General features: G+C 43.7%; 1 protein-coding gene across 2 annotated transcripts in view; it reads left to right on the forward strand.

Annotated features, from left to right (window-relative positions):
* SH2B2 (SH2B adaptor protein 2) overlaps positions 1-10,883 on the forward strand; it is a 97,195-nt gene extending 86,312 nt beyond the window's left edge. For both annotated transcript variants that reach the window (XM_040423524.1, XM_040423525.1), the window contains 4 exons: positions 9-194; positions 3,611-3,804; positions 8,606-8,777; positions 10,296-10,883. In XM_040423524.1, coding sequence (XP_040279458.1) covers positions 9-194; positions 3,611-3,804; positions 8,606-8,777; positions 10,296-10,594 — 851 coding nt within the window. In that variant the 3' untranslated portion in view covers positions 10,595-10,883. The remainder of the gene's footprint in view (positions 1-8; positions 195-3,610; positions 3,805-8,605; positions 8,778-10,295) is intronic.
* The last annotated feature ends 13,387 nt before the right edge of the window (positions 10,884-24,270 follow it).

The following is a 24,270-nucleotide window of genomic DNA, read 5'->3' on the forward strand; positions in this document are numbered from 1 at the left end:
CATCTCAGGAGCTTACCGACCGCTGGAAATGTGTGGTCAGGATGTTTCCACAATATCTGCTTTTCCTTATCCTCCACCCGCTGCACCTCCGCAGGTCCGGAGCCGGGAGTATGCTTCAGTAGACCACCTCGTACACGTCCCTCTCGAGACCTTCCTGCAGACCTTGGAGACTCCTCCGTCTAACCAAGGAGCAGGTACACTAAGCAGCCAATTAAAAATCCATTGATCTCGGCAGCGGTCACCTGGATTGTTCTTTACTTAAAAGAAAAAGAATAATTGGAAACGCAGCTTGGTGTTTGCAGCTGGTAATCCAGATTAGCTGGCCATGGATGCAACAACAAAAATGAATGAACTGACTATAAAAAGATCATTAATTATTACTTTTATGGAACTTAGAAGATTCGTTCCAAATGGTGGAAATTTGTTCCACCGGCTAGTTTAAAGGGCATCTGTCAGCAGATTAAAGGGCATCTGTCATGCAAATAAGCCTCTAGGAGCAACGGTGGCGCGGCCGTTGCACCTAGAGGCTCTGGTATCTCTACAGCTATCGTACCCTCTGCACTTTGATTGACAGGGCCAGGCAGTGAAAACCTCATCAGTCCTAGTCCTGGCTTTTTCTAAAGTCAATCAAAGTGCAGAGGGTGCGGTAGCTGCAGAGACAGCAGAGCCTCTAGGTGCAACGGCCACGCCACCGTTGCTCCTAGAGGCTTATTTGCATATATTAAAACTTTAATTTTCTCAGCAATGCGGACACATATGAACATGGGACCAACACAGATGTCTTCAGATGCCAAGTGCACATGTAACAGGTCAGCCAGTGTCCTAGGGACAGATCTGCTGACAGATGCCCTTTTAAGGAGTTAGTACTAGCATGTAACCATGACTTTTTCTTAGTGTATTAAATGCTTTAAGTCTTGTAATGATAACTGTTTAACCAAATTTAGCATCTTTTACTGTACCATAAAATACATATGGAGTAGGTTTTCACATGGAAACTCATTAGATTCTTAGGCCCCTTTCACACTAGCGAGTATTCCGCGCATATGCGATGCGTGAGGTGAACACATTGCACCCGCACTGAATCCGGACCCATTCATTTCTATGGGGCTGTGCACACGAGCTGTGATTTTCACGCATCACTTGTGCGTTACGTGAAAATCGCAGCATGCTCCTCTTTGTGCGTTTTTCACGTAACGCAGGCCCCATAGAAATGAATGGGGTTGCGTGAAAATCGCAAGCAAGTGCGGATGCGGTGCGATTTTCACGCACGGTTGCTAGGTGACGATCGGGATGGGGACCCGATCATTATTATTTCCCCTTATAACATGGTTATGAGGGAAAATAATAGCATTCTGAATACAGAATGCATAGTAAAATAGGGCTGGAGGGGTTAAAAAATAAAAATTAAAATTTAACTCACCTTAATCCACTTGTTCGCGCACCCGGCATCTCTTCTGTCTTGTTCTGTGAGCAATAGGACCTTTGACGTCACTACGCTCATCACATGGTCCATCACATGATCCATCACCATGGTGATGGATCATGTGATGAACGCAGTGACGTCATCAAAGGTCCTATTGCTCACAGAACAAGACAGAAGAGATGCCGGGTGCGCGAACAAGTGGATAAGGTGAGTTAAATTTTAATTTTAATTTTTTAACCCCTCCAGCCCTATTTTACTATGCATTCTGTATTCAGAATGCTATTATTTTCCCTTATAACCATGTTATAAAGGGAAATAATAATGATCGGGTCCCCATCCCGATCGTCTCCTAGCAACCTTGCGTGAAAATCGCACCGCATCCGTACTTGCTTGGGGATGCTTGCGATTTTCACGCAGCCCCATTCACTTCTATGGGGCCTGCGTTGCGTGAAAAACGCTGAATATGGAACATGCTGCGATTTTCACGTAACGCACAAGTGATGCGTGAAAATCACCGCTCATGTGCACAGCCCCATAGAAATGAATGGGTCCGGATTCAGTGCGGGTGCAATGCGTTCACTTCACGCATTGAACCCGCGCGGAAAACTCGCCCGTGTAAAAGAGGCCTAAGGCCTCTTGCACGCGACTGTATTTTTTCCGTTTTCTTTTTTTGCGTTCGGTTTGCGTTCCGTATGTGGAACTATTCACTTCAATGGGTCCGCAAAAACAACGGAAGGTACTCCGTATGCATTCCGTTTCCGTATTTCCGTTCCATTCAAAGATAGAACATGTCCTATTATTGCCCGGAAATCACGTTCCGTGGCTCCATTCAAGTCAATAGTTCCGCAAAAAAAACTGAACACATACGGAAAGCATCCGTATGTCTTCCATATCCGTTCTGTTTTTGCGGAACCATCTATTGAAAATGTTATGCCTAGCCCAGTTTTTTTTATGTACTTACTGTTTAAACATTATTGTATGCTTCCGTTTCAGTTTGCGATCCGCAACAAACGGAAAAACGGAACGGAAACAAAAACACTACTGAAACAAAAAAATGGAAAAACTGATCAGTTTAAAATGGACCGCAAAACCCTACGGTTGTGTGCAAGAGGCCTGAACCCTAGCTGCACAGTGGCATGCCGGTAGTTTAGTGGCCCCAACCAGTTTCAGGTTCCCTTTAAAAGTGCTACAGTGATAAAAGTCTAGCTGTAGCCCCAGCCTTAGGATGCTGCCACGTATTCAAGTTGTTTGATGCAGTTTTTGAAGCCAAAATCAGGAGTGGATCATGAAAGTAGAGAAAGTATAAAGGACAGATACGACTTTTTTATCTACTGCTGGTTTTGGCTTCAAAAACTGCATCTAAAAACCTGAACATGTAGCCGTACCCTTAGGGAAGCAACATGATGGTTTTTCTGTGCACTGCATGCTAATACAATTAAAAACCATCCGCACTTGTCACATTGTACATGCAGTCTGTGGGCAACGTGGTGTAGAGCAGAAGGAGCTGAGCAGATTGATACACAAGCCCAGATTTACTAATGTGTCTGCACCAAAATCTGTCTAAAAAGTGGAGCAAATTGGCACATCTAGGGTTTCTACACTTTTTTTTTTACGAAGATGCTTGACAAGGGGCAGGTCTTCACTGGAAAGGATGTGGGCCTAAGATTCGCCATTTTGCACCAAAATTGCACCACAATTCTGCCATAGTTGGTACAGAGCTAGAGAAAAGTCTCTATCCTTGCACCAGCATGAGTCCAGGTCTAGACAGCCTGTCTAAGCTTTAGGATTAGTAAATCTGGGCTATCCCTGCACTTTCTATACTTGGGAGTCCAGTGGGTGGTCTTACTCAGTGATCGCCCACTATCTCTATGCTCGCTTATACAAGGAAGGCTGCCAGTCATTGAGTAGGACCTCCAATTGGACTCCTTTAAATGTATAAAATACAGATTATACTGCATCGTTTCCCACAAAACTATATATATCAATCTGCTCAGCTCTTCCTGCTCTATAACATGCGGCCTGCAGATCAGACACCATGTTCAGTTGGGGACCTCACACTGGAGAAGGCATAATGCGGATCAGAGATGGCTTTACCTTCATCCCACTGTATATAGTAATAGTTTACATTTCTATAACTCGTAGCAATATTTGAATTATGAAATGCCATATGTTGTAACCTGGCACTAGGGGAAGAAGCGGAGAAAGATGCAGAAATCAATCTGTTAGAGTACCCTTGGTTCCATGGGACACTGTCAAGAATAAAAGCAGCTCAGCTCGTGCTCGCCAGTGGCACTCTGAGTCATGGACTGTTTGTCATCAGGCAAAGTGAAACCCGCCCAGGAGAGTATGTGCTTACTTTCAACTTTCAAGGCAAAGCAAAGGCAAGTGGACTATGTAAAATGTTCTCCCGGTGATTGCTTAGGTATTAGGAAGTTGGCGAAAGAGGCACCGATCAACCATAACATTTAATTTCTGATTAGCAAAGCCAGACTGCAGCGTGACGGCTATTCCTCCCCGTTATGTGCTGACCAGGGTGTGTGTATGTCTCTCAGTCCAGATGTTTTTTATTGTTTTGTTCAAAAACTTTTATCTTTTCACTGAAGGTCAAAATGACCTTGAGATATGTGAATTGTTTTTTTTTTCTCTTTTTTTGGGGAATCGTATATATATTTTTTGGGGATTTCTAACATATTTACAACCCTAAAAACATAAGCAACCTGAATTTAGCTAATGATGCAGTAAATCATGTTTTATGTTATTTTTTTACTGTTGAAGGCTGCAGCAGTGTGGAGAATTCTCAGTGTGTTTGCAGGCAACTAAGGAAGCAGATATAAGGTTCACACTTCAGTTATTTGGTCAGTTATTTCCATCAGTTAGGCCTCTTGCACACATGTGCAAGAGACCTTAGGGCCCATGCACAGGACTGTATGCCCTCCGAGACATACGGGAGTACACAGTATCATAGGTTATGTGCGCATCGGGCCGCCCGCCGGACTATTGTCCTGCACTCATATGATATTATGAGTGCAGGACAATAGCTCCGCGGGCAGCCCGATACGCACAGCATCATAGTAACCTATGATGCTGTGCGCTCCCGTGCACACGATGTATGCCGCTCCAGGACATATGGCCCGCTCACATACCGTATGTCTCGGAGGGCATACGGTCGTGTACATGAGCCCTTGTTGTGCGCCAAAACCAGTAGTGACACCTACTCAGAGATCAGGTGTAATGATTTGATTTGCACCTATTCTGTGATTTTGAACCTCACCTGGTTTTGATTTACAATAAGGGCTCATGCACACAAACATGTGCTGGCCGTGCCATGTATTGGGGACCGCAAATTGCGGTCCCCAATGCACGGGCACCGTCTGCGTGGCCTCCGCAATCCGTGCGCACAGCAAAAAAAAAATAGAGCATGGCAGGCAGGGACCAAAATGCCACGGAAGCGCACCGTAGTGCATCTGTGTCCTTCCACTCCGTGCCTTCGTTATGTTGCTTCCAGATTGTGGACCCATTTGAGTGAATAGGCCCGCATCTGTGATATGGTGCACACACCCTTAGGCCTCATGCACACGACCGTATTTTGTTTCCGTGTCCGTTCCGTTTTTTTTTGCGGATAGGATGCGGACCCATTCATTTCAATGGGTCCGCAAAAAACGCGGACAGCACACCGCGTGCTGTCCGCATCAGTATGTCCGTTCCGTTGCTCCGCAAAAAAAATAGTGCATGTCCTATTTTTTTTCTAGTTTGCGGACAAGGATAGGCATTCTTACAATGGATCAGCAAAAAAAAACGGCATCCATTTTTTTTTTGCAGATCCGCAATTTGCGGACCGCAAAACACATACGGTCGTGTGCATGTAGCCTAACTGATTGAAATAACTGACCAAATAATTGAAGTGTGTAACCATACACAACAATGAAAAAATCCGTTTTGAAATTATATTTATCCAGTGGCTTTAGATTTCTAGCACCGGATCATTTTAATACCATAAAGGTAACTTTTATGCCGTCACTTGGTCGGTGGCAATCTGACCTTTAAGACCCTCAATGATTTTGAGAATGAAGGAACTGTAGTGCTAATTTAGTGCTGTGTTCCCTTCACTGTTTTTCCTGCACTGTGGCGGCCCAGCCACCTGCTGTACAGATAGCTGCAGCATGGCGCCATACAAGTGAGTGGGCTGCGCTGCAATATGCCATCACGTTATGAGATAAGATATATCCCTTTAAAGGGGTTCTCTGTCTTCAGGGTATTGATGGCCTCAGAATAGGCCATCGACATCAGATTGATGGGGGTCTGATGAGTTGTTGATGGGGACATGGCACTTATGCAAGTGCTGGAGCCTCATCATGGTTTACATGGGTCCTTCAACCTGCCTGTCGTATGATTAGTAATGGCAGTGTAGGATATTGCACTTGAATGGAATGAAGCTGCAATATCCTACACTAGGCATGGCCAACCTGCGGCTCTCCAGCTGTTTTAAAACTACAACTCCCACCATGCCCTGCTGTAGGCTGATGGCTGTAGACTGTCCGGGCATGATGGGAGTTGTAGTTTTGCAACAGCTGGAGAGCCTCAGGTTGGCCATCCCTGTCCTACACCATTGCTACAAAGAAGACAGTGTGCATGTAGATAACCCCATGTAACCTATGAAGATGCCACAGCACTCGCACAAGCTCCACTTCATCTTCAGACAGGGGTGCCAAGGGACGGACACCCACCAGTCTTGTAGTGATGGCCATCAGTATCCTAAACCTGGAAAACCCCTTTAACCCTAATCATATACATTGTGTGAAAGTTGATGTTTCCATGGCCCATGCATGCACGCAGCAGTATTTGTCTGGCCAAAACCTAGCAGTGGACAATATAGATTATAAATGTGACTTAAGCCTCATCCACACATCAGTGTCTGTGCTTAAATCCGTGAAAAGATGGCCAGTGGTGCCTCTGTGAAGATGCCGTTGATAAATCTGTGTTGGGTCCGTGTGTCCGTTTTTTGCTGTCCATGTGCCATCCGTGTTTCACTGACGCTGCACAGCTGAAAAATAATTTTCAAAGCATCTCTTCCTAACGATCCGTGAAACATGGATGGCATCCGTGTTGCATATGTGGTTTTCACGGACCCATAGACTATAATGGGCGTGATGGATCCGTGAACCTGGACCAAATAGAGCATGTATCCGTGTTAAAAAAATCAAAACACAGACCGTGCTAAAATACTGATGTGTGAATACACACATTAAAATGAATGGGTACGTGTGCTGTCCGTGGAGAACATGTACAGCACATGTATGTGGAACACTGACGTGTGAATGAGGCTTTACTCAGGTGAAGGCTTTCACTGTAGAGACCAGGCTGTTGTACAGAGATTTACAGGTCATTTTCCATGGGAAAAAGTATGCAAGGTAGACCACTTGTATCAGCAAACCAGAGATTCCTCCAAAGGAAAGACACACCCATCGGTTTTGGGGTTCTTGTATACAGCAGGGGGAACTGGTCACCGGGATTTTGTGTATAGAGCTGTGGACATGGGTTGCTAGAGGGCCGCTAGCACATCCGCAATACCCAGTCCCCATAGCTCTGTGTGCTTTTATTGTGTCAAAAAATTGATTTGATACATATGCAAATTACCCTGAGATGAGTCCTGCCCCTGTAACGCACCTAGTTGATCAGTTAGGATCTCAACTGCGGAAGCAATGGACATTCACTATTATCCCACCGCCCTTGTTTTTGGCTGTGGGATTTGCGGTTACTCAGTATGTACCCCAGGCGTCACTCTCAGTCTTGGGCGGAGAGTTTGGGGTAACAAAATCATTTACCGCTATCCATCTAATTAGTTACTGCTGTAAGGAAGGTCCCCCAGTATACAGGAGTCACAAGTTAGTATAAGCTTGTGCACAGTTCAGAGTAGTATCTAGTATGCGCTAGGTTCAGAGTTAGAATATAGCATGCCCTCAGTTTAGTATATAGTATGCGGTAGGTTCAGAGTTAGTATAGCATGTCCTCAGTTTAGTATATAATATGCAGCAGGTTCAGAGTTAGTATAGCATGTCCTCAGTTTAGTATATAATATGCAGCAGGTTCAGAGTTAGTATAGCATGTCCTCAGTTTAGTATATAGTATGCAGTAGGTTCAGAGTTTGTATAGCATGTCCTGAGTTCAGAGTTGGTTTGGGAATATCGCCTCACACCAGCAGGAACCACCCCACTCTGAGTTCCAGGACCATAATCAGAGCAGGTAACAGGCATATACTTGCGGTTAGTTGGTCCTGGCTAGGAAGCCAGCAGTGGGGAAGCCAGTGTCAAGAAGGTAGGAAGTCCTTCACAATGTTGTTAGGGATCCAGGTCTGGATATGTGGACAGAGTCCTCAGATGCAATGGAGCTAGCAGGGTGTGCACTCCATTAGTGGAACACCCTGCTTAGCACCTGTCTTCTATTTAAGGCCTGGAGGTAAGTGGGCGGAGTCACAGGATGGCCCAGCGGCCACTGCGTTCCACGCTGGAGCGCAAGTTAGCGTAACAACACAGACGGCCGGTGCGTTCCACGCTGGAGCGCAAGCCAGCGTATCGTCACAGGGAGCCGCTGCGATCCAGGCTGTACTGTTACAGCCCCTGAGGGGAGTCCTGCCCCTGGGGTGAGTCCTGCCCCTGGGGTGAGTCCTGCCCCTGAGGTGAGTCCTGCCCCTGAGGTGAGTCCTGCCCCTGAGGTGAGCCCTGCCCCTGAGGTGAGTCCTGTCCCTGACTCATCTCACGTACAGGACTCATCTCAGGGTAATTTACATATGTATCAAATCAGTTTTTTGACACAATAAAAGCACACAGAGCTATGGGGACTGGGTATTGCGGATGTGCTAGCGGCCATCTAGCAACCCATGTCCTCAGCTCTATACATCAAATCCCGGTGACAGGTTCCCTTTAACGGGAGTCTCTGGTTTGGCTGAAACAAGATAGTTTTCTTCCTTCTGATTGAAAGCCAATCTGTATGTTTGGATACAGGAGAGAGATTTAGTAATATAATAGTGAGGGATGTAAATTCATAGATTAGAATATAAAAGCTTCAACAAAAATGTGTTTTCCTGTCTTTCTATGGGAACAGACATTTTCCTACATTACTAAAAATACTACAAGGCCGGTGAATTTTTAATTGTTTGGGTTTTAACTGTCCTTGCTTTTTCCTCAGCACCTGCGGTTGTCTCTGAATGAGAACGGGCAGTGTCACGTTCAGCACCTGTGGTTCCAGACCATATTTGATATGCTGAAACACTTTCACTCCCATCCTATCCCGCTAGAGTCTGGTGGCTCGGCTGACATCACTCTGCGCAGTTATGTTGTTGCACAGAACCTATCATCTGGTAAGATGTGTTTGCTTTACAAAAATCTTTTACTTAACCCTCAGGCTACCGGAGGTTATTTCGTTTTTGCATTTTCATTTTTCTTCCCTATTTTCCTTGAGCCATAACTTTTTTATATTTCTGGTCACATAGCTGTATGAGGGCTTATTTTTTCTGGGACAGGTTCTACTTTCTAATGCCACCATTAATTATGGCATAAAATGTAGTGGGAAGCGGTAAAAAAAATTCCAAATGGGGTGGAATTGGAAAAAACCCACAATTTCTCCACTGTTTTACGTTTTTTTTTTTCCCACAGCGTTTCGTTTACTGCAAAACTGACCCATGCCCTTCATTCTCTGGGTCAGTACGATTACAACAATACCCCATATGTGTAGGTTTTTCATGTCTAGATAGTGTAAAAATAAATGTAAACTTTGATTTAAAAAAAAATCTTTTTTAAATCACCATATTCTGTCCCCCATAACTTTTTTATACTTATGTCTACTGAGCTGTTTAGGGGCTCATTTTTTGCGGAACAATCTGTAGTTTTTATTGATACCATTTTGGAGTGTGGGGGACTTTTGCTGGTAGCGAACAGGTTAAAGGGGAGTTCCCATCTGGAACATTTATACAATATGCTATAAATGTCACATAGGGGCTGGTCTCACTTCTGGGACCCTCTCCTATCTCAGGAATGGGGCCCCTCTGTTAATGGAGAGCAAGCTAAGCATGCATGGCTTTTTCCATTATACGGAACCATTCATTTCAATGGTTCCGCAAAAAAAAAAAACGGAATGTACTCCGTATGCATTCCGTTTCCGTATTTCTGTTTTTCCGTTCCGTTGAAAGAAAGAACATGTCCTATTATTGCCCGCAAATCACGTTCCGTGGCTCCATTCAAGTCAATGGGTCCGCAAAAAAAACTGAACACATACGGAAATGCATCTGTATGTCTTCCGTATCCGTTCTTGCGGAACAATCTATTGAAAATTTTATGCCCAGCCCAATTTTTTCTATGTAATTACTGTATACTGTATATGCCATACAGATAAACGGAACGGAAAAACGGAACAGAAACAAAAAACGGATCTGTGAAAAACGGACCTCAAAACACTGAAAAAGCCATACAGTCGTGTGAAAGAGGCCTAAGATTTTAGGCAAACATTGTATAGCTGCTGTGCTTGGTATTGCAGCTCATTTACTTCTATGGGGCTGAGCTGCGCCTAGGCCATGTGACTGACGAACGTGTCTTCACCGGCCTAGGAAAAGCTGGAGAAGGTTGAAGCGCTACTGAGTGCACCGCTGCCTTCTTGAACAGCTGATCGGGAAGGGGGGGGGGGTCCTGGGTGTCGCACCCCCACCGAATGGATAGGTCATGAGTATTAAAATCTCAGAAAAAAACACCTTTAAGCATGCAGTAATAGGCTTGAAGATGATATACTTTTAAATGCAAACCGCTCACGTGTTGTAACTTTTTATAACCTTAGTGCATTGATCAGCGTATACGTTTTTTTAACCTGATCCCTCATTCTTTTTAAGAACCTGGACCCTCTGGTGTTGGTTTACAGCAACAAAGCTGCAGGACTGATACTCAATCCCAACACTACTTTTCTAATTCTGGAGGAACAAGTGTTCAGCCTGTGACTCCTCCAGACAACTCCTCTTCCTCTGCACATCCAGCATATCACAGAGTGGACGGGACTCTTGGCGCCAGAAGCCGAAGCAACAGTGCAGAGCTTTTGCTAGAATCCTCAAATGCGAGCACGGAAGACTACCATGAAACCGATGGGTCTCGGAGTAGGACAAGGGCTGTGGAGAATCAATATTCTTTTTACTGAAAAATACTATTTTAAGTCACAGCGCTAATTCTTTTCCAGATTTCTAACTTAATTGTTATTGCTGATAATTATTAGTAAGCCATTTGATGTTATAAGAAGCCAAATCCATAACAGAACCCAAACTGTATTAGCAGAAATGTGAGGACCTCGTGTCATGAAATCCAGGGGCATTGGCTGCTAGTGATCGCCCATTTGAGATGCAGTTCAATTGTAATCCATTGAGTTTTGAATGCATTTGTTGTAAATGGAATCTGGTAATGGAAGCTGGTCATCCTTTTAAAGGGCATCTGTCAAGAGATCTGTACCTATGACACTGGCTGACTTGTTACATGTGCGCTTGGCAGCTGAAGGCATCTGTGATGGTTCCATGTTCATATGTGCCCGCATTGCTGAGAATAATGATGTTTTAATATATGCAAATGAGCCTCTAGGAGCAACGGGGGCATGGCCGTTACACCTAGATGCTCTGCTCTCTCTCTGCACCTGCCGTGCCCTCTACACTTTGATTGACAGGGCCAGGCATTGAAAAATGTCATCACGCCTTGTCAATCAAAGTGCAGAAGACACAACGGTTGCAGACAGAGCAGAGCCTCTAAGTGTAATGGCAACGCCCCCGTTGCTCCTAGAGGCTAATTTGCATATATGAAAACATTGTTATTCTTAGCAATGCGGGCACATTTGAACATGTGACCAACACGGATGTCTTCAGCTGCCAAGCGCACATGCAACATTTGCCAGTTTTATAGGTAAAAATCTGCTGACAGATGCCCTTTAAGGCTTATGGGTTAGTACTAGAATGTAACCATGACTTTTTCTTAGTGCATTGGAAATGCGGATTTAGGCTGCATTAAAAGGATTGGTATGGGACTATGAAAAATGGGTTTAGTTTATTTCTAGAAACTAGCTTTTGTCCAAAGGTTGTATTGCGGCTCATCAGTATTCACTTGAATAGGCTTGAGCTGCAGTACAGTCCACGGACAGAAGTGGCGCTGTTTCTGGTGAAAATAAATATCATAAACACAGAAATATTCTTTCTTCATTACAATGAAGCCCTTATACGTATCCCAGTAAACATATTTTCAGGGACTATGAGGCTGCCCATTTATATACTAATTCAACAGGGATTGAGCAGAAGACGAATGTGTTCCTGAACAGTATGTTCCAATTCTACATTTCTGTTGCTAAATAGCATATGAATCAGCAAATATTAGTGGAAGATAACTGTGATTTCACAAAACTCCTGACATATCAGATATTCAGAAATTTTGATTGGTGTGGATCTGGATGCTGAGACTCCCACCGATCTTTAGAAGTCTATGAGCCCCCAAAGAGAGCCGATCACAGCTGGGCACATCAGTTAACTGAAAACTTTTGCCCCTTCCTTTCAGTGATTGGTGGGGATCTCAGCACCCGCACCCCCACCGATCACAAGAGCTTCCTAGGACAGGTCGCTTTCACACAGTCAGTGTTTGGTCAGCGATTTCCATCAGTGATTGTGAGCCAAAACCAGGAGTGAAACCTACACAAGAGATAGGGCCAGATTTATCATTAGCTCGAGTCAAAATAATGGAGTGAAAAAGTCGCTAATTTTTGTGAATTTTATTGGCTCTGTGCTATGCTCTCCAGCTTTCTGAAAGTGGGCGTGTTTTCTTATGTAAATGAATCTCTAGACAGATTTACTATTGCGACAATTTAAAAATTCGCAAAAAAATGCGCAATTTCACTCCAGTGAGGACCATGCTTATCATATGCAACTTTTTAATAGAACATGCGACTTTTTCGTAAAGTCGTGTGACTTTTGTAAAGCCGCTTACTGGATAAACTGCTACCGTTAAACCACATTTATCACAGTATTGAAAGATCATTCATAAATCTGAAAAGTGACTTTGGACATATGTAACAGTGGAGTAAGATGTACAGTCAGGTCCATAAATATTGGGACATGGACACAATTCTAACAGTTTTGGCTCTATACACCACCACAATGGATGTGCTTTAACTGCAGACTGTCAGCTTTAATTTTAGGGTATTTACATCCAAATCAGGTGAACGGTGTAGGAATTACAACAGTTTGCATATGTGACTCCCACTTGTTAAGGAACCAAAAGTAATGGGACAGAATAATAATCATAAATTAAACTTTCACTTTTTGATACTTGGTTGCAAATCCTTTGCAGTCAATTACAGCCTGAAGTCTGGAACGCATAGACATCACCAGATGCTGGGTTTCATCCCTGGTGATGCTCTGCCAGGACTCTACTGCAACTGTCTTCAGTTCCTGCTTGTTTTTGGGGCATTTCCCCTTCAGTTTTGTCTTCAGCAAGTGAAATACATGCTCAATCAGATTCAGGTCAGGTGATTGACTTGGCCATTGCATAACATTCCACTTCTTTCCCTTAATAAACTCTTTGGTTGCTTTTGCAGTATACTTTGGGTCATTGTCCATCTGCACTGTCAAGCGCCATCCAATGAGTTCTGAAGCATTTGGCTGAATATGAGCAGATAATATTGTCCGAAACACGAAAATTCATCCTGCTGCTTTTGTCAGCAGTCACATCATCAATAAATACAAGAGAACCAGTTCCATTGGCAGCCATACATGCCCACGCCATGACACTACCACCCCCATGCTTCACTGATGAGGTGTTATGCTTAGGATCATGAGCAGTTCCTTTCCTTCTCCATACTCTTCTCTTCCCATCACTCTGGTACAAGTTGATCTTGGTCTCATCTGTCCATAGGATGTTGTTCCAGAACTGTGAAGGCTTTTTTAAATGTCGTTTGGCAAACTCTAATCTGGCCTTCCTGTTTTTGAGGCTCACCAATGGTTTACATCTTGTAGTGAACCCTCTGTATTCACTCTGGTAAAGTCTTCTCTTGATTGTTGACTTTGACACACATACACCTACCTCCTGGAGAGTGTTCTTGATCTGGCCAACTGTTGTGAAGAGTGTTTTCTTCACCAGCGAAATAATTCTTCGGTCATCCACCACAGTTGTTTTCCGTGGTCTTCCAGGTCTTTTGGTGTTGCTGAGCTCACTGGTGCGTTCCTTCTTTTTAAGAATGTTCAAAACAGTTGTTTTGGCCACGCCTAATGTTTTTGCTATCTCTCTGATTGGTTTGTTTTGTTTTTTCTGCCTAATGATGGCTTGCTTCACTGATAGTGACAGCTCTTTGGATCTCATCTTGAGAGTTGACAGCAACAGATTCCAAATGCAAATAGCACACTTGAAATGAACTCTGGACCTTTTATCTGCTCATTGTAATTGGGATAGTGAGGAAATAACACACACCTGGCCATGGAACAGCTGAGAAGCCAATTGTCCCATTACTTTTGGTTCCTTAACAAGTGGGAGGCACATATGCACACTGTTGTAATTCCTACACCGTTCACCTGATTTTGATGTAAATACCCTCAAATTAAAGCTGTCAGTTTGCAGTTAAAGCACATCTTGTTTGTTTCATTTCAAATCCATTGTGGTGGTGTATAGAGCCAGAAATGTTAGAATTGTGTCGATGTCCCAATATTTATGGACCTGACTGTAAGTGTAATTATGAATCTGGCCCATAGTGTATAATGGAAAGATTTGCTCCTGTTCTGTGTTTTTGACCCAACCTGTTTTGGCTCACAATCACTGATGGAAATCCTGTATAAAACACTGTCCAAACACTGACTGTGTGAAAGTAGCTTTAGGCCTCATGCACACGACCGTAGTTATGGTCCGCATCCGAGCCACAGTTTTTGCAGCTCGGATGCGGACCCATTCACTTCAATGGGGCCGCAAAAGATGCGGACAGCACTCTGTGTGCTGTCCGCATCCGTTGCTCCGTTCCGTGGCCCCTCCAAAAAAATATAGCATGACCTATTCTTGTCCATTTTGCGGACAAGAATAGGCATGCCTACAATGGGCCGCCCCTTCCGTTACGCAAATTGCGGAAGGCACACGGGCGGCTTCCGTTTTTTGCGGATCTCGGACCGCAAAAAACGGCACGGTCGTGTGCATGAGGCCTTCCTCTCGAAGGGTTCTTTGACATCAGAGAATTTTCCATCCAGATGCAATGCTTGTTGGGAACACATAGCATCCGGACTGATCCCTGACCCATTCCTTTCAATGGGTCTGTGTATGTTTCATTGCTTTACATGCATCAACTTTGCGTTCAGGAAAAATCACAGCATCTTCTATATTGTGCATTTTTCACGCAGCCCTGGCTCCATAGAAGTGCAAAACGGAAGGCATCCGGATGCAATGTGATTTTCACTGATGGTTGCAAGGATATGTTGAAAAACGTGTCAAAAACTGATTGCATTTGCCCGGAAAAATGCAGTAGCAGACAAAACCAGTTTTTCCCTGAACAGATCCTGACCGTATCGCTTGTGGGAAAGAGGCCTAACAGTAGTGCCAGAGACCAGAAGCCTCACTTTCCCCTTGTTCCCACCATGTTTTACACAGACGGACTCAGGAAGTCTAGATCTGTCTGGTGTCCCTCCCTCCCCGTAGAAGAAGCACAAAGGGTCACAGTTCAGCACAATTCATTCCTGTACGGTTTCATTAAAACACTATTGGGGGTCATTTATCAAACTGGTGTAAAGTAGAACTGGCTTAGTTGCCCATAGCAACCAATCAGATTCCACCTTTTGTTTTTGACAGCTCCTTTGGAAAATGAAAGCTGGAATCTGATTGGTTGCTATGGGCAACTAAGCCAGTTCTACTTTACACCAGTTTGATAAATGACCCCATATGAATCTGATCACAGACTAATGGTTACACTGGCTGATATCATGGCAGCATAGCTTATAGTGACAATGTACATCCAGTCCTACAGACACTTGAGTCCAATGTGGCCATTACTGTTTGCTTCCACTTTTCCTGATCCTTGGCCATTGTCACAGTAGTAACAGAACATGCAGAAGATGGTGAAGATTCTATTATTTCATAGGAGAGCCACACACCCCTCTGCTATGGAAATTGGGATATTTAAATATCATGCAAATGTCATACTGTTACGTGGGTCACTTAGCACTGTGTAACTCTTCATGAGACAGCACACGTCTCCTTATTTCCAGACTAGCACCAGCAGGGTTAATTGCAGGTCTACACAGGTCAGGGGGAATTGGGCAGTGTTCTTTAATCCTTGCTCTGTACTGTTAATGGTTTACATAATGGATTTATTATTACCCATTTTATGTCATATTGACAGTATCCAGTGGGAGATAGAAGTGATGCAATAAAAGGACAATTTCCAGATTTTCAGTAGACAAGAATTGTCATTGCCCATCCAGTCAGGAGCATAGGAATATGGGCACCAGCGTGAGATGCATTTAATAAACTTACTGCTGAAACTAAGGGGGAGATTTACCAAACTGGTGCAATGGAAAACTGGCTTAGTTTCCCATAGCAACCAATCAGATTCCATCTTTCATTTTTCAGAGCTCCTTTGGAAAATGAAAAGATCCCTCTGATTGGTTGCTATAGGCAGCTAAGCCAGTTTCCGTTTGCACCAGTTTTGATAGATCCCCCTCCAAAGTGTTTCAGTAATACATTCTGCATTGAACAGGCTATAGGAATATTGTTCAATATTCTTCGGTTGTATCTTGGCTCATGCAGCAGCTGTTCTTATAAGGCTAGTTTCACACTAACAGTAAATTCTTCCAGTAGGCCGTCGGGGACTTATTAAAGATATAGTATCCGTCATAGCCAGAAAAGGCTGGAGTACCTCCAGACCCATTGACTATAATTGGACTCGGTGGGAATCCAGTCTGTTTCCGGTGTTCTATAAAATTTCCCTACCCTCGCCTCGTCACTTCCGGCCGCATCCGCAACCGTCCATAATTATGGCTGAAGTTGAGGCAAAGGACTGGTGTACTTGCCTTACACCAGGTTTGTTAGCTATTTTAGACGCTATTTGTGCCTCGTTAAATGGGTGCCTTGTCTTAGGGGAAAGTGGGCAAATGTGTAAAGATGTGCTGTAATACATCTCGAGTCTAGTTCTAGGAAGCATTAATAAATCTGAGGCCTCGTGCACCCGGCCGTGGCCATATTGCAGCCCGCAAACAGCGGGTCCGCAATATGCTGGCACCGGCCATGTGCTCCCGTATCACGGATGCAGACCCATTAACTTGAATGGGTCTGCAATCTGGAGCTGCGGTGCGTAACGGAGGCACGGAACCCCACGGAAGCACTACGGAGTGTTTCTGTCTGTGCCTCCGCACCGCAAAAAAATAGAACTGTTCTATTTTTTTGCGGTGCGGACGGATCACGGACCCATTCAAGTTAAATGGGTCTCGATCTGTTCCTTCCGCCGCACAGGACGTTGCCGGTGCATTGGGGACCTCAAATAGCGGTCCCCAATGCACGGAACAGCTGCACAACAGCGTGAGGCCTGAAAGAAAGAAAATACCAGAATGTTTAGTTAACGGTAGCAAATTCTGCTAGGGGGAAGAAAGTCAAACACGCAATTAACTGATTCATTTAAAAGGTCATTATCTGATCACTTTCATTTAATTGTGACGTGTGGCTTTAGGTGGCCATCTTCTGATGTCTGAGTTGTGATGATGCAGCATCATTCATATAGTATTGAATGAAAAGGTCTGTTAACAATTTTCAGTCAAATACAAGCAGTTGTAAAATGAGTTGCCCAATGTAAATGTAGAAAATACAAGATCATAAAAATGATCATTTGTTAGATTGTTACAGGGGTTGATTGGCGTTGACCACCACTTTTTAATATCATCTATAAGGGCATACTAATTAAACACAACTATGTATTAGGAAAAAGAGAGAGACTATAAAGAGCATTGCTAATTCTGGAAGACTTGCCGTGTGCATATTCTGTATTATGTAAGGCTTGATTTCCCTTGTCGTGGAGCTGTGGGAGAAATGAACACTGTCAAGTCTTCCATCAATTAGAGATGTTTTGGGGTCATTCTAACAATTTGAATGTAAATGGTTGTCTAATTTTTCAGTTTGATCTGAAATGATGGAAATATTTGTCTTAAAGGTAAAGACAGTTAAAGGGGTATTGCCATCTTCAGCATCATTGCATATCCATAGACTATGCCATAACTGGTGCAGGCATCACATCGGTTTGTGCCAGCCCTTTCTGTAACACTCACTGAATGGAGGTGATGGTCCTAAACGTGGGACCTGTGGAAATGCAATAAATAATTAATTTCCCTGATTCTTGCAGCCTGCATCCACTAAAGGAATTGTCTCATGACAGACAATGGGGGCACATCACTAGGATATGTCCCCATTGTCTTATAGTGGGACCCGCACCTATATCGAGAACGGAGCCCCGAAAGTGAAGGAAGGCACACTGCGCATGCGCAGCCGCCCTCCGTTCATTTTCTATGGGGCTGGCGAAAATAGCCTATATTTCCGTTGAGCCCATAGAAGTGAATAGGAGCGGTGGCTGGTCATGCGAGGTTCACTTCTATGGGGAGCCGGCTTGGTGGTGGCCGGACCGGAGTCCTCCAGCACCTTGCGGGGCTCCGTTCTCGATATATGCGTGGGTCCCAGTGGTGGGACTCGCACCTGTAAGACAATGGGAGCACATCCTAGCGATATGCCCCCATTGTCTATGATGAGACAACCCCTTTAAGGAAAGAATCATACTTATATGCTGTCCATCACTGTGGTCCTGTTGGCTGGCTTCCATATGTCCACCTTCCTGTCTGCGGTTTTTTTCTTCCTCTCTGATATTGGCATGGTCACCTGCTCTGTTGCAGCCAATGACTGTCTTCAGCAGGGACATATCTCTTGTGGATACCTTACCATTGAAGCCAGTGGATAGCTGCAGCAGAGCAGGTGACCATGCCCATGCTGAGGAGGAAAAAACAAGCTGCAGACAGGAGGATGGACACATGGGAGCCAGTGCACCGAACTGGTGAAGAGCAGGTAAGTATGACCCTTTTCCTAGCAGAGGCAGGCTGTGGGCATCAGGGAAACATTATTTATTCCTAGACAACCCATTTAAGATTGGAATAACGCGCAAAGAAGTATTCCCATATCATCAAGCGATGGCATATCATTAGAATCTGCAATCACTTTGTGATGGACCTCTTGCACCTTCACTGATCCTGAGAATTAAAGGTTGGCCGGGAGTGCCGCTATGCAGGGAAAACAGTGAGGAGGCCACATCGTTGAAATCTTTGTTTTGGCTCCTTCGTTCTAATGGTCAGTGGGGATCTCTGAGATTGGTCCCACCCCGATAATATAGTAATTGCATTGCTTTATGAGATGGGAATACGTTTAGAAGAATTGAAGTTTGTAGACAAGCCTGAAAGCCAGCCATAGCTGCAGCAATGTCTAGCTGACATCTTCCTGTCCTCAGAAGCCTTCTGTGTGGTATGTCCTTTCTTTTGCTATAAGAACATAGACATTATGGTAATCGCTAAAAAGATTTTCAATATACAAAAAAAAAAAATCTCTTTGCCCAATATCTAGAGCTTCTAATTATCCTCCAGCCTATGACCTGGCTGCTGCATTAGCCCAAGAATTCTGACCACTCATGATCCCAAGAAAACAAGAGCCTGCCGGCCGCACAAATCCATGACTTTTCAGACTGAACGCAGAGATAAATTTTGAGTAGTATAAAACACCCCTGGATTAGTACAGTGAACACAGGTTTGGTTAAGCAGTTACAAATGGTACAGTGAATTAGCCAGATGGATAGTTAAAGTTTTTTTTAGAGATTTTGATATTGATGGCCGATCCTCAGGATAGGTCATCAACATTAGATTGGCGGGGCTCCAACTCACAGCACCCCTGCCGATCAGCTGTTTGAAGAACTCCTATGAGCTCTGCGGTCTCTTCCTACGCCAGTGACGTGACCTTTATCGGTCACATGGCCAGGGAGCAGCTCATTCAAGTGAATGGGGCTGAGCTGCAATACCAAGCACAGCCACTGTACAATGTGCGGAAATGTGCTTGGTGAGCTGTAAACACCTGGACACCACCTTTAATTCTGTGTTTAGCTCTCTCATTTCACTTTATTTTATATACTTAAGAGAAGAAAGGCACCTTTGGTTTGACATGAATTGTGTTTCCACAATGAGTATGGTCAATGATTACTATAAGTGTTTTATTTTTAGAGAAAGCTGTAAAAATGTAGACCAAGTGTGTACATTTGTGTTGTATAACTGTTACATAAAAACTGCCAAAATACACACATGTAAGAAATGGAGGTTTTTAGTACTGTAATGAGTATTTCTATGTTTTCTTTCGTGTACGTTCCTTTTAAAGTCGTTAATAAAAGATGCTGAAGTATGTCTTGCTGATTTTATATGACAGTATAACTTGTAAGATGGGTTCATATGAACATATAAAACACTTTGAAAGGGTTTTTCCGAGATTTTAATACTGATGACGGATCCTCATTATAGGTTATCAGTATCTGGTCAGTGGGAGTTCGATACCCAGGACCCTGATCAGCGATTTGAAAAGGCACCAGTGCTGCTGTGAGCACCGCAGCCTTCTCTTTGTATAGCGTCTGTGCTTGGTATCATGCTGGGCCCCATTGATTTCAATGGGGCTGAGCGCCGCCTAGGCCTCATGACAGATGACCTTGTCATCACTAGCCTAGGCAACGCTGCGAGAAGGCCGCTGCACTCACAGGAGCGTCGGTGCCTTCTCAAACAGCTGATCGTCAAGGGTCCCGGGTGTCAGACCCCTACTAAACAGATACTGATGACCTATCCTGATGATAGGTCATCAGTATTAAATTCTCAGAAAACCCCTTTAAATCGTACCAGAGTAAAAAAAAAAAAAAAAAAGTTTTAAAAAGAGTGGGCGTTTGCTAGCAAGGGATCTCAGGGGAAAACTGACTGTCTCCCACATCCCCACTATCAAAAACTTTGCGGATCGCATGGTACACACCACCACAGATATTGCCTCTTCCTTCCACTCTTTTTACTCTGAGCTATACAATCTACCCCGCTCTTCCCCAGTGCAACCAGAACATATGCCTGAACCCCTCTCTCAGCCCCCCAAGTTATCTGAATTGGAGTCTGCTAGTTTAGAAACACCATTTATGGAAGTAGAACTCCAAGCGGTCCTCAAATCCCTACCGGGGGCAAGAGCCCAGGCCCTGACGGGTTCACAGACAGGTTCTACAAGTCCTTCTCAACCTCTCTCTCCCCTTTCTTGCTCTGGGTCTTTCATGCGGTGTCCCCTGGGCTTCTCTTCCCGGCACAGACCACCGAGGCCCATATTGCAGTCATCCCTAAACCTTATGTGCCAGTTATCATCCTATTATCCTCCTAAATGTAGATCTTAAAATATTTGCCAAATTACTGGCTAATAGACTGAATGCCTTTCTACCCTCGATCATCCACCCTGACCAGGTGGGGTTCATGCCGGGCGGGAGGCTCGGGACAACACCCTGAAAACGCTAGATATCATCCATCATGCAAATACAAACAATACCCCCCTCATGATCTTTTCCTTAGAGGTTGAGAAAGCCTTCGACCGCATCTCCTGGCACTCTATCCACACTGTCCTTTCACATCTGGGTATAGGTCCGGGATTTCTGTCAAAGACTCCCAGTTTGTACCAACAACACTCAGCACGAGTCAAAATCTATGGCTCTCTCCCCCTCCCCCCTTTCCCATTCACAATGGGACAAGACAAGGCTGTCTATTGTCTCCTTTGCTTTACGTCTTGGTTATGGAGCATCTTATGTCCTCCATACGTGCTAACCTGGACATCTCCGGAGTAAAAATTGGAGATCATGAATATAAATGTGCGGCTTTCGCGGATGACCTCCTGCTCTATATAACCAATCCCCACATTTCCCTGTCATCTTTGCTCAGTGAGATTTCCCGCTGACTGGACCAATTTTAAAATCAATATGACTAATGCCTCATGCACACGGCCGTGTTTGGGTCCGCATCCAAGCCGCCGTTTTGGCGGCTCGAATGCGGACCCATTCACTTCAATGGGGCCGCAAAAGATGCGGACAGCACTCCGTGTGCTGTCTGCATCCGTTGCTCCGGTCCGCGCCCCAGCTAAAAAAATATAACATGTCCTATTCTTGTCCGCGCTTTGCGGACAAGACTAGGCATTTATATTGACAGCCGCCCGTTCCGCTAATTGTGGAAGGCACACGGCGGCTTCCGTTTTTTGCGGATCCGCGGATTGCGGACCGAAAAAAAACGGAACGGTCGTGTGCATGAGGCCGAAGTCTGAGGCCCTAAATGTCTCACTAGCCAATGCCTTGGTCTCTTCTCTTAAAACCTCTTGCCTGGCCATCAAATGGGATAACATATTTAGGTATAAAAATCACAGCTGAAATTCACCCCTCTTCTCCAGCAATTCCAGATGGACTTGGAGGCCTGTACAGAACTCCCCTGAAGCTCTTCTATTATTTGTACTCAACCTAAATGTCCCAGCCTACAAGAACTCACTTTTGAAATACATGATTCAGGCAGCAAAAGCAGTTATCCCACGACACTGGAAATCCCCCTCCCCATCACTCTATACCAGAGAATGGAGGACCTAATTAGTGTGACACCCTTGGATTCCTCACGATTCTTGAAGACCTGGGGTTTGTGGGACGCGTTCCGCTCATCGGAGACATTCCTGAACATACAGATGTAAACTCTACATATTTAGCTCCTAACCCCTCCTTACCTTCCCCCCCTCCCTACTGTCTTTTTGTTTCCTTTTTTTATTTGTCTCTCTCTTATTTTATTTAGGTGGAAGGGAGACCCCTAGCCGCCTTTACAGCTCTTTTTCAGGTGGATGCAAGCAGATTTTTTTATGAATTGATTTAGAAATTTGTTAATCACACCATTCTCTATTACACTCAATTGTGTGAAAGTACAGTGACTCTTTCAATTCATATTCTTAATGCTAAGCAATATTAGTCATTTTATAAATTTTTAGGATCATTTACTATTTTAAAATTGACTTTAATAAGATGGTTGTATAGCAAAAGGTAGTGTTGCATCTTGAGTTGATAGAAGGTTTGTTTATATACAGGCTTTTTTAGAGCCAAAACATAGCTCTTAGGGCTCATGCACACGACCGTATGGCTTTTTCAGTGTTTTGCGGGCCGTTTTTAACGGATCTGTTTTTCCATTTTTTGTTTCAGTAGTGTTTTCAGTTCTGTTTTTCCGTATGGCATTTACAGTATACAGTAATTCCATAGAAAAAATTGGGCTGGGCATAAAATTTCCAATAGATGGTTCCGCAAAAACAGAACGGATACGGAAGATATACGGAGTACATTCCATATGTGTTTCTTTTTTTTGGCGGACCCATTGACTTGAATAGAGCCACGGAACGTGATTTGCGGGCAATAATAGGACATGTTCTATCTTTGAATGGAACGTAAATACAGAATTCGGAATGCACACGGAGACACTTAAGTTTTTTTTGCTGACCCATTGAAATTAATGGTTCAGTATAAGTAACGCATACTGAACTAATAAAACGGCCAGTATACTGAAAGCAAAAAACATTTGTGTGCATGAGCCCTTACTGAAGGGTTGGGTTAATCTACAGAAGGTGTTGAAAAAATATTATAAATCTTGAAAAAAGCCAAATAAACACACTGCAATATACAAATAACTAAGATCTACATCTGATATAGAAATAACTAAGATCATAGCTGGTAATAACACATTGAAGCAGTGAGCCCTTTGTTGGTATCATGTGGCTCCTACATCACTAGTGCCTTACTGCTGTCATAGCACTGGCACATCGATCTTAGTACAGTGGGTCTTAGAGGGTTTGAACACTTTCTTTTTTAATTATAAGATGATCACAGAATGTCACGTTGCTGGGATCTCCAAGAAGCAGCAGTACAGGGAGTGCAGAATTATTAGGCAAGTTGTATTTTTGAGGATTAATTTTATTATTGAACAACAACCATGTTCTCAATGAACCCAAAAAACTCATTAACCACTTGCCATCTGGGCCATTTGCCCCCTTCCTGACCAGACCTAATTTTGCAAAGCTGACATATCTCACTTTATGTGGTAATAACTTTGGAACGCCTTAATTTATCCAAGTCATTCAGAGATTGTTTTCTCGTGACACATTGTACTTCATGATAGTCATAAATTTGAGTCAAAATATTTCACCTTTATTTATGAAAAAATCCCAAATTTACCCAACAATTTGAAAAATTCGCAATTTTCTAAATTTCAATTTCTCTGCTTTTAAAACAGAAAGTGATACCTCATAAAATATTTATTATTTAACATTCCCCATAAGTCTACCTTATGTTGGCATCATTTTGGAAATGTCATTTTATTTTTTTAGGACGTTAGAAGGCTTAGAAATTTAGAAGCAATTCTTCAAATTTAGAAGAAAATTGCCAAAACCCACTTTTTAAGGACCAGTTCAGGTCTGAAGTCACTTTGTGGGGCCTACATATTGGATACCCCCATAAATGACCCCATTGTAGAAACTACACCCCTCAAGGTATTCAAAACCGATTTTACAAACTTTGTTAACCCTTTAGGCGTTCCACAAGAATTAAAGGAAAATGGAGATCAAATTTTTAAATTTCCCTTTTTTGGCAGATTTTCCATTTTAATCAATTTTTTTCTTTAACACATCGATGGTTAACAGCCAAACAAAACTCAATATTTATTACCCAGATTCTGCGGTTTACAGAAACACCCCACATGTGGTCATAAACTGCTGTATGGGCACACGGCAGGG

Source organism: Bufo bufo, chromosome 3, assembly GCF_905171765.1.
Source record: "Bufo bufo chromosome 3, aBufBuf1.1, whole genome shotgun sequence".
Classification (NCBI taxonomy): domain Eukaryota; kingdom Metazoa; phylum Chordata; class Amphibia; order Anura; family Bufonidae; genus Bufo; species Bufo bufo.